This window comes from Chaetura pelagica, unplaced genomic scaffold, assembly GCF_000747805.2.
Source record: "Chaetura pelagica isolate M959 unplaced genomic scaffold, ChaPel_1.0 scaffold344, whole genome shotgun sequence".
NCBI classification, from domain to species: domain Eukaryota; kingdom Metazoa; phylum Chordata; class Aves; order Apodiformes; family Apodidae; genus Chaetura; species Chaetura pelagica.
In genome coordinates, this window is record NW_009953098.1 from 4,085,963 (window position 1) to 4,100,866 (window position 14,904).

The window sequence follows — 14,904 nt, forward strand, 5'->3', positions numbered from 1 at the left end:
GATCAACAGCTTGAGTGTGCCTGTGTACCTGCTGCAGTCAAAATAGCCATTTAGTGGTGCAGATCTATCCGAGTTGCTGCATCTTCTAAAAATCACTTTTCTAGGGCTTATTTCTGCTCACTTGTCTCTCGTGGTTGTTGCAGCCTTAATTTAAATCAGTGAGCTCTAGTTAAAACCACTTTCTGTGCTGATTTAGAGAAGCTGGGGCTGCTGTGCCTTTGTCTCTTTGTTTCAACTGGTATTTCTCAGTTAAAATAGGAATAAAAAAACACTCATTGTGGAAAACATTTTGAAACCAGTTTCTGAGTAAATACACCTTTTATCTCTGGTTACTAGAAAACTTAAGCTTCTATAAATTAAGGAAAGTCATCTGAACAAATACTGGATGTACACAAATTAACCTAACTATGTAGAAAAAATTAGATCTGCCATAAGTTTTATAGTGTGTAAGATATTGCAAGGAAGGAAAAACTGAAAATATCTTCTCTTAATCTTCCAAATTGTATAGTAAAAACATTAGTTTCCAGTGCTGCAATAGCTTTTCTGTGGAGAGTAGTTTGAAAGAACAATGATTTAATGTTGATTAAGAGTAGCTTTTGTTAAAATCATTGGCATTGCTCAAAAATTAGATCAGAACCCCTTTATTTCAGTGTTTGGAGAAGGCTGAGACTACAGGAGACCCAGAGAGGAAGTCACACCTCCCTCTGTGTGACAGGATCACACAGGCTCTGCAGCAGTCAAAAGCATTTGTCTTAATTTTTCAGCTTAATGTGGGTTCCTTTTTTTATTACTGTCTGTTGTGGTTTGGGTTTTTTTGTTTTTAAGTTTTTTGTTTCTTTGTTTTTTTAGAGGGGTATGATTTTTCTTACTGCTAAGCTGTATCACTGAATATTACCATTTTAAACACAATGTCAGGTTTCCTATGTTTTCTGTATGAGATATAGAAGACTTGGGCACTGTAAGGAGGTAAAAAACGTGTAGAACTTCAGGTCGTGGTTTTCCACCCGCTTCCTTGCACAGACACATTCCTGTATTGTTACAGTAACTTCAGAGTGGTTTGGATCTTGCATTTTAATCTGCTGCCATCACTTGTGTGGGCCTGTGACAGTCACTGTGACCCTGCTGTTGTGCAGGAGCATGGACTGGTTTTCCGTTGTGCATAAGGCTACAATGTTTCATTATGGAACAGAAGCGAAGGTTCTGTGATCAGTAATCACACACACCCTGTGCAAGGAACCTAACAGAAACTCTTCCAAGATTGCTGTTGGATGTCAGCTCGGCTTGAAGAAGGGTGTGTGACTAGTGAAAGGGAAGTGTAATTTAGTACAAAGTTACAGTTTTGAGTAACTTAAAATGAGTGTTTTCCTATTGTTTGTTCTAGACATCCCTTATGCAATGTCAGGAAATTAAGAAGGTGAATCCTTTATCACACAGTTCTGTCTTCAGTCAATGCCATTAAAAAAAGAAATAGAATATCCTTTTCCTTTAAACCTATGAAGGCTATTCATACCAGAAGGCTGGACACTCCCCCTTCTGGTGTGCTAACTGAAGTTTCAGTTTAGGAAAGGGAGAATTGTTTTAAAATGTAGACAGTACTGTGGAACTCCTGCTTTTTCCATCCCTCTCTTTTTTTTTTTTTTTAAGTTTCTTGAAACACTTGAGTACATTGACATGCTTGTGATTATAAGTGCTTTGCAATAATTTTATAGTTTGTTCCTGTTTTCCTAAATTAAAGTATTGGTACAAATGCCTCAAGTAACTTACATTTCATAGTATGTGTATCCTGTCACTTAAGCATTCTAATGTCTGTTGACTGAACTAATAATAGCATTCAAACAACTGAATCCCAAAATACAGCTTGAGTCATAATATTCCTTATAATAAGACACAATCCCAGAGCTAGTAATGAATTTCATGTTAGATTTGGATGCTTTTAAACAGTGACCTTCAATTACAAGGAATTGTGTAATTTCAAAAAAAAAAATTAATAGTAACTTGCAAAACATTCTTGGAAGCTTCTAATGTTAGCTTGTGGACCTCTAACATCTAAATCTCTTCTGTTAATAGTATGTAGTCCAGGAGGAATTTTAAGTTTCCAATTTGTCCTTTTTCATCAGATACCCGGTATGGCCTCATCATCAACACCTAAATATAATTCAAACTCCTTGGAGAGTTCCTCAAGTAAAAGGGTAAGTAACTTTTTGCATGAGTTTTATATGAGTGGTCTCAGTGATCATTATCTTCTGTATTTGGTTAGAAAAATGAGTATTTGAAATATTTTTTGAATATATATACTTACTGCTAAAATTCTTATGCAGCTGAGTTTATTTAAATAACTTTCAGAGTGGATGGGTGAAATATTCTCTGTATCATAAGTTAAGAGAGCCTTCTTGAAATCAAGGCTAATTAACTTTTATATTTGCTTTCCACATTGAGATGTTCTGTGGCTTTCTTGAAAATTTTTGGCACTTTGATGCTGCAGAAAGATTCTGTGCTGCAGCTGATAAGTTATATCTAGTTTTGTGGCTGGCTCAGTTTTAAAATGTTCATCTGTAGTGGGAAATACATTAAAGCAATACCCTCTGCTTTTTGATGCTGCTTGGCTGAAGAAAATGTAACCTGTGTGCAAGGAATTTGGAAGCAAGGTTTTATTTAGCTTTTAAAAAATTTGTTTAAAAACAAAGATTGTTTTCATAATCCTTAAAAAATACTGAATGTGGAAAAGTCCCAAATGAGTAGATTGTGTGTAATAGTTGTGAGCATGTTGCTTAAGTGATTTCAGTTGATTTGTTCTTCCAGACCCATCATACAAAATTTTCAGTGAATTTGTGGTATAGAAATTTAATGCAAATATAGTTTACTGTTCTTTTAGAAGGAGAAAAACATTTAATAGTTGAACAAATCTGAAACATAAGCATGTTTTGGTCTAATAGTTGCAGTTTAGGATAGTGGTGTGTTCCTGTTTTGGTTCAGTCTATCAGTTTCTACTTTGGAAAAACCCAATCTTTCCCATGCAGAGATTACCTTAAAGATTTTTAATTTGGAACCTGAAGAAGATGTAAATAAAATATGATGTGCTATTGTACTTCTCTTTAGACTCTAAAAGATGGACCTACCTGGGAACAAAATGAAGAAATACCTCGTCTGCCAGGAGAGACTAGAGTTACAGGTACAAAGCTGTATAGCTCCATTGTGCAGTGTATGTTTAGGAGTCAGGCATTTACATTTACCTTATTGGATTGTTCCTAATTTGGACTGGTTTGGGCTGAGGGTGGGCGTAAGTCTTGCTAAAATGTCATGAATTTTTTAAAGTAAGTGCAATAGGGACAAGTAACTTTTTAAGACCTTTAAAATCTTGTTTTCCACACATGGTAGCTCCTTTAATGCAAAGAAGTTACAAGTCAAGATGTGTTATATCTACAAAATAAGTAGCACATGTCTAGTGACAAGAGTCCCTCTAAACTTTCTGAAGTTGAGAATGCTACCCGCTATGCTATGTCTTGATTCCTTGTATGGCCTTTTGGGACCTTAGCCCATACTGTGAGAACTCTGCTTACAATCTTCTGCTTCCTTGAGACAACATGGCATGCACATAGCTACTGTGCCTTTAAATACTGTCACATTATAGCGTAAGGAAGATTCATGTATTGTTAACAGTGGTTTTTTACTTGATGGAGGCTCTTCCAAGAATGGAGCCTTCCAGTCATGGAAGTTTGTGTTTCAGAATACAATTGCAAGTGGTCTGTCTTTATTTGTGAAGCTTATCCTTCCTCCTGGCCTGAGGATTTGTTAGGGGTATTTGTAAATAAGATTGGCTGAGGTGAAACCAAAGTGGTGATTCAGAGGAAGTACTTACGTTTTTAATGAGGAAGGTTGTGGGGAAGGCACGAGGGAGAGGGTGTGGGACTAAGATGAGTGTTTGATATGATCCTTATTGTGCTTTGGGGCAGCACACTCAGAGGAAGGCACTTGTTGTAGAAGGATGGTAAATAGAGTGGGCTAAATAAGTGGGTGGACAGGTAGTGCTTCACTGAAGTCCTTACTGTCGTTGCTTCAGTTAAATCTTTTGTTTTGAGTAGCATGTGTTAGTGCTTGTTTTGTTACTGTCCTTTCTGAAACAGTAGTGATGGCCCTGCTTGATTTGATTGCCTCTAATGTGATGTTTCTCTTAAGGATGGTGAGTTCCCTAATCACTTTACAACTTGGACTATGTACTTTAATGCAGGATTGGTTACAGAGCACTGAAAGATATAATGGTATCAACATAAGAATGTATTTTTTCTGGGATACTGACAGGTTCAGTAGGTGCAGAGGACTTAATACTGCTTTCTGTTCTATGTCCTGACCTCTCCCACACAGTGCTGAGAAATAAGAGAGCACAAATGTAACTAGGGAAGACTTCTGAGATCTGTTGATTTAATTTGAACAAGTTTAGTGTATGGAACTTTCACATGTTCTTAACTCCAGTGGGCAAAGTTAGAGTTGTGATTTCATTTATCTCTCAGTGGCTCTTGCCAGTGCTGCTGCCTTTATTATACTGCTACCTAAAACATCTTGTCCTTAGCTCTGATTTTTTTCTTTCCATAATCTTTAAGAAATGCTGCATTTTTTACAGACAAGGATGTTATTTATATGTGTCCATTTAATGGCCCTGTTAAAGGAAGAGTGTACATCACAAACTACAGGCTGTACCTAAGAAGTGTGGAAAATGTGAGTAATACACCCAAAGTACTTCTGTGGGGTGAGTTGGCTTTAAACCCCCTTCCCTGCAACTCCACTGCCTTTGGTTTATTTTGTGGCCAGTTCATTTGGTTTTAGTTTTGGCACATGTATGCTTGTGGAATTGCATGGGAGTCTTTTTACTTTAAATGGTCTGTAATGTTTGTAATAACCATATCTTAAATATGTAGTAACTAAATAGTAGTAGCCTTTGTGCAACTGAGAAATACGTACAAAAATGGAAGTTGTGTAAAATGAAATGTGTTGTAGAAGTGTGATATTTGCCTCATAAAATTACAGTTTAATCTCTTAAACTGAACCGATACCTTTACCTATTGTCTGTTGGAGCTTTTTCATAGCTGTTCCCTTTACACTTTCTCTGTGATAGATCAAGGACAGCAACTAATGATGTGCAATAGTTCTTAAAATGTCTGTCAGTAAACCAAGATTTTGATTGTCCTTGCTGTTGGAAAGAAAAATACCTTGGTCAGTAGAACCTCAGCTGGGTGGAGGGAGTAGCAGTGTGTTCAATAAGAAGCAACATGGAAGAGAAGAAATTGCGCTTTTTATCTGTTTCATAATACGTTGAGTTTTTCAAATAAGGTTTTTGGACTATTGAAAAGAGGTGTTTCTGGTTGCAGCTGACTCATCTAGTAATCTCTTTCATTTTGTTCTAGTTTATTCTATATATCAATAAAGCAATCTTAGCAAGCAGAGGCAATCAGAAGCATGTAGCAGCAGAAGGCATCTTTTAGTGTTGCCAGATTTTCGCCCTGCATACTGTATCAAGTATGAAGTATTTTTGTTGTATCCTAAGTTGAATGATGTTCCAGGCTGTAAAGTGACTGTACAGACATGTTAGGAAGGGAGACTCAAATACAGAAACACACTTTTGCTTCCTGTATGTATTTAATGTCTGCTTTCTGCTTTAGAATGCATAAGAATATTTTTGCTTGAGTATTCAAGTTAATCCTTTCCTTACTCAAACTTTTCTTGCAGGATCCAGTTGTGGTATTGGATGTTCCATTGGGTGTAATTTCAAGGATTGAAAAAATGGGAGGAGCTTCAAGCAGAGGAGAGAACTCTTATGGATTAGATATAACCTGTAAAGTAAGACTTTTCAATGATTCAGTAGGAAATGAAATCTAGCAATTCCCTTTCTCACTACTTACCTGTTTATAAGAATGAAAAACCACATGTTACTCACAGCTGAATTTCAAAAGGAGCTTTTTGGAACTAGAGGGAGAAATACCTCTTGTGTAAAAAAGTCCTTGTGTAAAGGACTACTTAACTCCTATCTGCATGCAAGGACAGAGTTTGGGCTTCCTTTCCAAATCACTGAGTGACAAAAGGTTTTACGCAGTAGTCTTTGTTTTAGGGCATTATTCCTGCATGGCTTCATTATTTAATCTAAGAGGATTTTTTTTATAGTCCTCAGTCTTTGAAGAACACCTCAAACAGAGGTTTTGTAAGATGCAAAGCCAGTGAAAAGCTTACATAACAGCTATCTCTGTTTCCTTAATCTCTCAAAAAAACCCCCCTATATTGCCATGAAACAGTGATCATAGGGGAGTTCCTAACAAATAATTCAGGATGCTTTATTTGGCTCATTAATGTAGTATGTATACACATTTGATTCTTAGTTAATGTGCAGATTGCTTATTTTTGATGTTGGTGATGAGCAAATAGCTAGGGATAGCCTAGTCTAGACAATTTATTGGCAAATTTTCAATTTGAAAACAGAGTAACTCCCACCCTGCAAACATTCAATAGCCCATGGGGCTTTTTAGTGGATCAGATAGTGTCACTTCTGATGACTTTATGCCAAAGCAGCTTTTGCACCACACAAAATGTGATACTGCTTTATTTGGAGAACTGTTACACTCTCTTCTGTTTTATGGGCTAAGAAATAAAACTGAACATTCACTACAGTCTGAGTTGTCCTGGAAGCAGGTTCTAAATCATATTTAGTGTATAATATAGCATTTGTACATCAGATAAAAGTATTACTGATTTAGTTCTCTTAAAAGATAATGCCTTTGTTTTAGGATATGAGAAATTTACGGTTTGCATTAAAACAAGAAGGGCACAGTAGAAGAGATATATTTGAAGTCCTCACAAAATATGCTTTTCCACAGTCGCACAACTTGGTAAGTTAAATCCCTCATACTGTTGAGTCATCTTAATGCAGAATACTTGCCAATTGACTTTATCTGTTTGACCTACTAATGGACACCTTGGCTGCTTAAAAAGAATAACCACAGAATCTGATGTCAGCATAAACTAATGAGAATTTAATACATTTAAAACACTTAAATCTATGTATTTGTCAGATTCTGGATGTTACGTGCTGTACTTCAGGTGAGCTACTGAGCACCTCTGATCCAAACGTTTTATGGCTTTGAGACTGCAAGTTATCCTCCCTCATCAGGAAATATGATACATGGCTTACTTGGTTTAATCAAAATGTTAAAACTATTGAGCAGTCTCCAAGGCTGAATCACCGAGAGTTTTACTTCAGGAAAATAAAACCTGGGAAAACAACACTTGTTTTAGTGATGAAACCAATGAAAAGTAGAACAGTATATACAATAATGAATTTACACAGAATAATTTCAGGTAAAAAAAATAATAAAATGAGTGGAATTGTGCAACAATGATGGATCTTTTGTTTCTTTCTTTGCCAAAACCTTTGTACTGTGCTTGGTGGATCATTTTGACATCTCTTTATTAAGTGCTTTGTTTTTTTCTTTTGTGAAATTCAGTTTGTTTTATTGGGGTGCTTTCATTTAGGATAATTGTGTGAGAGCTCTCTTCACAAAACATTGGAGGGTTCTGCTGTGGATTTTTAAGAACTTTGTTCTGAGAATTATTGAGTATATGTAAGGAAAAAAAATAATAAAATGAGTGGAATTGTGCAACAATGATGGATCTTTTGTTTCTTTGCCAAAACCTTTGTACTGTGCTTGGTGGATCATTTTGACATCTCTTTATTAAGTGCTTTGTTTTTTTCTTTTGTGAAATTCAGTTTGTTTTATTGGGGTGCTTTCATTTAGGATAATTGTGTGAGAGCTCTCTTCACAAAACATTGGAGGGTTCTGCTGTGGATTTTTAAGAACTTTGTTCTGAGAATTATTGAGTATATGAGGCTGCAGCAAGAATATTATCTCATCAAAAAATACGTGCCAATATGTACTATACTCTATAAATATTTAATTATTTAAAACTTTTTTGCAGAAATTTTGCATTCTGTAGGCTACATCTGTGGAATGAAAGGAAATACTTAAAAATATTAAGGAAAAATAAATGCTTCTTAGAATATTTTTTTAATGTTGAAGAATAGTTCTTAAATTAAGCTGAGATCTCTATATTTGGGTAGGTGTGAGGAGTTGTACTTACAAAGAAAATAGTTGTAGAAGTGAATATATCTCTACTGCTGCCATTTTATGCATCTGACAATAGAGGATTATTGAAAGCATCACAGAATATTTGAAGTTCAGATGGGATTTTGAAAGGATGATGGAAAAGGGAGAGAAAGCTATATGTAGAAATACCAAATTATAAAGAAGCTTAGGTGAAAATGTGCTTCTGGAAATTATCTGGTCCAGGCTTCTGCTGCAAGTAGAGCCTTAGGTTAGGTTACCCAGGGCACAGTCAAGGCTAGTCTTGAATATTTCCTACAAGGTAGATTCCATCATGTGTCTCTGCAATATTTGGTCTTTCTTTTTTCCTTGCATTTGAGAACCTCTGTGGATTTGCTTGTAGTGAATGTGGGCAAATGAAGCTGTAACTGACTTAGGGAGAGGCCCTTGTGGGATTTATTTTTTTATGGTGTCCAATCCAGCTACAGGGCTTGGATTAACATGGTGATGAGGTGCAGACTTTTATTATGTTTTGTGCTCCAGAGAGACCTGCGGTTCCTGTCTAGTGATGGTAGTGAGCAATGTGTGGAGTAGTGCACTTCCTGCTTCATTTGTTGCATCTGTTGCACCTAGTGAAGCTCATCATTACGTAGCCTTGTCCATTCTGAATGTGACTTGCCAATAAAAGTTATGCCAAATAACAAAAGGTGATCCTCTGTTATATTATGAAGTTGTACTTGTCCTTATTTTCTTATGTCACGGTGTGGTTGAACCCTTCGATTTAAAATGAGCTAAGCAAGTGTGTGATAATTTTGGTGTGCTTTCACTGTATTTCAGCAGGCAATTTAAATTGATCCTGCCAAGTGTGGGTGTTTCTGTCCGGTTGTTCATTCCTGTCTTGGTTTTCCCTGTGTGAATTTGAGGCTGCATGACGAACCAGATAGGGAACTGAAAGGGATTAAAGCTGAGCTAGGGGGGAAAAAGGAAAAGCTTTGCCCTGAGTCATTTCCTCAATCTTGCCAGCCCAGTGTGAGGATGTGGTTGAGGCATTTGTGGGTGGATGTGAATGAAGAGGGATGATGGGGACTGCCTCTTTCAGTGGCTGCTTTGGAATATGGTTTCACTGTCTGAATATGACAGTGTGTCTGGGCTGTGCATGCCTGCCTTCTCCTTGGAATGGACACTAGCGCTCAGACCAAGCAGCCAGATCCATTAGGGAGATCTGTTACAAGGAACGTCCTGTGGCTTCATATGACAGCTGTGGAGATGGCAGTCCTCTGCGACTCAAATGCAGAGGTTTTGTTTTTCTCTGGTCTTCTCCCTACCTTCCAGCCATGGTGTTCCTCTAGTACCAAACTAACAGTTGTATGATCACCAAGCCAATGAGCTCACTTATCCAGCACATAATGTTCTGTGTTTTGAGGTAATCTTGTGCCATTTCTAATAGCTTGAGGAGACCTGATTTAGCAGTGTTAAACAAGTACCTTTGCTCAGACCACCTTGTAGAACTGCATCCTTGATCTTCAGCTAGTTCAAGACCACTGATGCTTGTGCAACATACAGATTTTCATCTGTATTTTTTATTTTGTATAGTTCTTGTCTGACTGATTTTTTTTTTTTTTATCTGTAGTGGAACCAGATTCTTAGAGCTGATCCTAAACAGGAACTTTTAGAAATGCCTTTCTTCTGTTTTCTTTGTGCTATACTATACTCAAACAAATGGATGGTAAATACACCCCAAAACATTTTATCTGAGTGGTGTGTTCTTATTGTTGTCAAGATTTTCCCCGTCACCATCCCAACCGCAGTGATTGAGAGCCTATAATAAATCACGTCTGTTAACAAGTGTTTGTTAGTGTCTCAACATTGTCCTTTGTACTTAGTACAGAAGCTAATTCTTGTCTCTCTCCAGTTTGAGCACAATTTGTGTTCATATCTCCTTGGATCAATAAGATGATATAAAATCTGATAGCTCATTTGACTGGCAGCTTGGTTGATGTGGAACAAACAGCTGCTATCTGTAGTCCTCTGTTGCATTTGCAAATGCATGCCAATTGAAAGAAAATAATTGCTAAAAGTGTTATCAAAAAAGCGTAAAAAAACCTACACAAAAAACCAAACCCCCAAAATTAAATGTTTGTAGTACCCCACACAAGATGAGATTTATTTAGTCTTTGTAGTTTAATTTCTGCATAGCAGCTGCTTGACTTCCTGATCTTATCTTGAAGCTACACGTTATCATGTTTAACATTTTTTCCTAAAATAATACCTGCATGATACATACTTATTTTGAACCATGATAGCTCTGTGGGAATGCCAGTTTTGTTGAGAGACTGGCAGTCATGCTGCCTGGCTTTGACCTCTCCCACTCCTGATGTAGCTAGTTATCCTGGTAATTTAAAATGTCAGTCAAATCATGCCAGTGTTGCTATTGGATCTGCAGAGATGATTTAGATGGCAGTGAGGCCTGGCACAGGTGCCTATCCTGATGACAGTGGATTTTGCAAAAACCATCTTGACTTGAGGCTTCATTCTGAATGACTTGGCAGTCTCAGTGCAATAGTGGTGCATAGTTACCATATTCATAAATGATCAAAAGTTATTATGTAAATAATACCTTACCTGATCTTAGTTTCGAGCTGAACAGGTAACGTGTAACAGTTTGAGATGTAGTAATGGCATATTAAAGGCAAAGATAACAACATTTTTATTTTTAAGCACACTGAGAAACTAACAGCCTTTTCACTGAGTACAAGCTTAGTGTTTTATAATGTGTGAAAAGCATAAACCAGTAAGTTAGAAAAACAGTTTACCTTCTTTACATGTGTTAAACACCTTGTTCTGGTTTGTTGCTTTCTTCTTTTGCAATGCATTTGTCAGATGCTTAATAAATTGTATGTTATCTGCTCATGTAGAAGTACAACATATATTTATGTACTATGATTCCTTATATAGAGTAAACATATAAATATTTGTAAATAGACTGCTCACCAAACTGTAGTGTCAGATAGCAGCTGCTCTCTCCTTTATCTTGCAGAACGACATTGTGTTGTGAGCAGACAGTGCATCACATTATATGTGTGCAAAATGGTAATGATAAATTGGATATTGTAGGCAAGCACTTAATCTGTAGGAGGACTGAAAAAGGGACTGTGTTTAGAAATTGTGGGTTAGCACCTGCAAGGAAATAAACAGGATTACTTGCATAGTGAAGCATGAAAAGTAACTTACCAAAAATGATACGAGATTTGAAAGCTTTTTTTTGAAAGTGAAGTAGTAGCCTTCTGCTTCAAGTTAATCAGTGGTCTTCTGCTTTTAGACCATGGGTCTGTGATGAAGCCCCTACTTGCATTCTATGCAAAAAGGCTTTAATTTGCTTTTGCAAAGACCTTAACTAATGTATTATAAACCTTAATTGTTTTTACGAACTACAGAACTACACAAGCCTTGCACCCTTCTTCTGAGTGGTAATCTACTGTATTTTTTTGTTTATTCTTCAATACTGCCCTTGATTTCTTCTTTGTTTCCTATGGCAGATGAAAATAATGTGAAATTGGTTTTTAATTAGTTGATAGACAGGAGTCAATGGGCTTCAGATATGTAGCACTAATCTCCATCAAACTTAGAATAGATATGATCAGTACATTGGAAGTGATGGTAAACTATCCCACTCACAAGATGTGAGATAAAGCCAGTATAATTTAAGATGAATCTATGCTTTATCCAGGTGGCTTTTGGCTGGCTGGTCTCAGTGCTGACAGGAGTGAGGCCAACTCAGCCTGTAACACTGATTTATTGAGCAGGTAGCCTACCTGAAACTTGTTACTGTTGCTCATACTTAGTATCCAACCAAACTAATCTAGAGTTGGCTCAGGTATACCTCTACAAACCACAGTTCTCTGTTCTCATTATATGTTCATTATATTAAAAAGCCTGATTATGATTAAAAAAACCAAGACATAACAAAATGAAGCAGGCTTCTGTTTTACTGCAGTACTGTTCTGTATCTGAATGTCTCATGTGTAGGTTTTATTTTCTTAAATTTCCAGAAGTTTTTGAGTTTAGAAACAGTTGATTTAATTCCCTGGAAAATAGACTTGGTGAACAATAGGTCCTGTGGAGATTTGATTTTTGTTGGAGAGGCAGGATTAATGATGGGAGAAGGGAATGGAATTTTGTATGTAGAGGGAAGGAAGAAATGAGTGGAGGTTGTTAGGATGGAGGCTCCTCTAGAGCACTTAAAATAGTGTTCGGAGAGAGGGAGGGTTTTTAAGGGTTGTACAATAGATGTGAAGGGAAGGAAAGACTTTCAGTAGTAACCAGGTTATCTGTACAGACTGCATACAATGTGGACACGTAAATGTGTGTATAATTTTCTCCTATAATTTAGTCAACCCTCAAGAAAAATAAGTTTAGTCTTGAGGTTTTTAGATACTGTTCATTTTTAAATACTGTTCTTGTTGGAGTATACTTCAAGAGCTGTCTTTAAATTGCTCATATAAAAATCCAGTTTCTAACTTTGCTCTGTACACGTTCACATTCATTGCAATATTCTGTTAGTGGTTGGACTTCAGGTTTTTGCTGGTTGACCCATGCTACTCATGATTCTTTTCTTGAGCAATATAGGAAGAATTTGCACTACCTGAAAAGTCAACAACTGATGAAGCCTAATTGTCAATTTTAATAGTTCTGGGTTTCATGACTTGAAAACTTTTGTGGTAGATGTGGTACAGTTTCTATAGCTAAGTGCTTTACATTAAACCTTCTGTACATAGCAGGACACTGTTCTTTTGGAAAGGATTCTGTCCATCTCCTCATGCACAGTAAATTTAACACTGTTTTTTTAAAAAATGAAAACTTTTCCATCTGACTTCTTGCAGATTATTTTGTGGGTGACATGAACAGCATAGTTGCCATTTTTTTATATCTAGTTTGGAGCAGTACCCTCTTTGTCTGTAAAATCTTTGTAACAGATACCACAGTGCACTGTAATAAACTCATGCATTCTACTTATCAGGGCTTAAGCCGGGTAATTTTTAAGTTCTCACCGGGAATCTTACAGAAAGTAGCAACTTCAATAAATAACACATTCCTGCCTTTGAGACATCTTTTAAGTGATCTGTTTCCTCCTGTTTGTTAGTTTCTCCTTTGTCTCTCTGGTCCCTTGGTGAATTCTTAGCATAGTTACTCTCTGGGATGTAGCAAATTCCTTTCGGGAGGAGGGGATGGTTCTACGTGTACTTAGTTAGCTATTAATAGCTCAGCAAATGATTTGCATCTGCAGCTTTAGGTAGTGATATTCCTGTTATGCTCTATTCCTGTTTGCAGTTCAAACAACCAAGCAAGCTTTTCAGTTTTTCTGCTTAACTTCTGAAACTTGCATCAAATTCTCATGGAATGTGTTTTTTTTCTGATGCAGTTGATGTCCTCTTCCTTTCTTCATCTCTCCCTCCATCCCACTCGATAGAATTTGACTAAGTCAAAAGAATATATAATGCTTACACTGAAGGCCTACCCCGTTAAAAGTGGTGAGGATGTTCATAAAACAGAATGTTCATAAAACACAACTTGGGAATGTGTTTTTTGCATCTGCAAACTTGCTGATTAATTTACTTGCTCTAAAATACCAATTCAATTCAATTTAAAATTCCAGTTTCTGAAACTAGCAGGATAGAGTATCTTGTGCGAGCAGCAACGTCCTTTTAAAATACTTGATGATGAAAAGAGCCCTCCCTTTTGAGGGCTTCAGTTTAGTGTTTGGTTAGAGCTGTTACTGTTTCAACCATTGTAACATATTAGGCTAAACAGAATTGCCTGGAGCCATTGGAGTCTGTCTCCCTAAGATCTAAGGAAACCTCCAGCGGGGCCTCTGGTGCCTTCCATCTGTAGATTAATGCCACCTTAGAACCACTTTTTGTTTTTTCTTCCTTGCCAGGTTTTCTGCATTTCTGCTTAGTTCACATTTATCTTGTGAAAGTGTTGTGGATTTGGGATGTTCAGTTTAGCATTCAGTTTCTTCTTTTAATGTATTTTCATAGTTAGGACACTTTCAGCTTAATTGTTACAAATGTGCTAATGAACATTTTCTGCTCTGGCTTCAGTTTCTCCCTTAGCTGAGGACAACACATTCTCCTCTGCATTTTTTTACTTTTTCTCTTTTTTTTTTAAGCAGCTCAGTTTCATGCTCCAGTTGGCACCCAAAGAATTTGTGAGCCACCAAAATTGGTTTTCTCAATGGGGTACATTACTTTTGTTTTCAACATAAACTGTAAAAACAAGCTAAGAAAGAAAGGGGTTGGTTAGGTAATACAGCCTTCTTGGAACTGCTTGAAAGGAGAAGGAAAGACAAACTAAAAGGTATGAAGAAGTTTTTCAGAATCCTGGGTGAAGATGCTGTGTTGTATAAATGAGTCTTGAGAATCAGCAACAAAGCAATAGAAAAGTACACAGTATAACCTGCTGACAGCATTTTTTTGTCCTTTTAATGGAATCTTTTTAATTTTCATCAAGTTTCACACTCAACCCTTTTCCTGTTAATAAGAAACAATTAAAGAGGGATGCAAAAAGGAGGCTACTTCCTAATGGCAATGAATAGCAATTAATTTTTTTTTTCAATTTAGAGTCTAGTATTGTATGTAGTAATTGCAGCTGTGCCTATTGGTGGAATTTTGGTGAGAAGAAAGTAGTTTATCAGGAAATAAACCAATATAAACTATTTTAAAACATTTCAACCTCCTGACAGTAAAAAAAAAATAAAAATCCAGCAGTTTAAGCTTTGTAATTTTTAATATTATGTCACTTCTTGTTTCAACTATTGTCACAT

General features: G+C 36.6%; 1 protein-coding gene across 1 annotated transcript in view; it reads left to right on the top strand.

Annotated features, from left to right (window-relative positions):
• Positions 1-2,122: 2,122 nt before the first annotated feature.
• The window catches only part of MTM1 (myotubularin 1), a 28,202-nt gene continuing 15,420 nt past the window's right edge, over positions 2,123-14,904 (top strand). Inside the window, exons 1-5 of the mRNA XM_009997101.1 lie at positions 2,123-2,189; positions 3,097-3,169; positions 4,616-4,710; positions 5,719-5,829; positions 6,768-6,869. Coding sequence (XP_009995403.1) covers positions 2,127-2,189; positions 3,097-3,169; positions 4,616-4,710; positions 5,719-5,829; positions 6,768-6,869 — 444 coding nt within the window. The 5' untranslated portion in view covers positions 2,123-2,126. The remainder of the gene's footprint in view (positions 2,190-3,096; positions 3,170-4,615; positions 4,711-5,718; positions 5,830-6,767; positions 6,870-14,904) is intronic.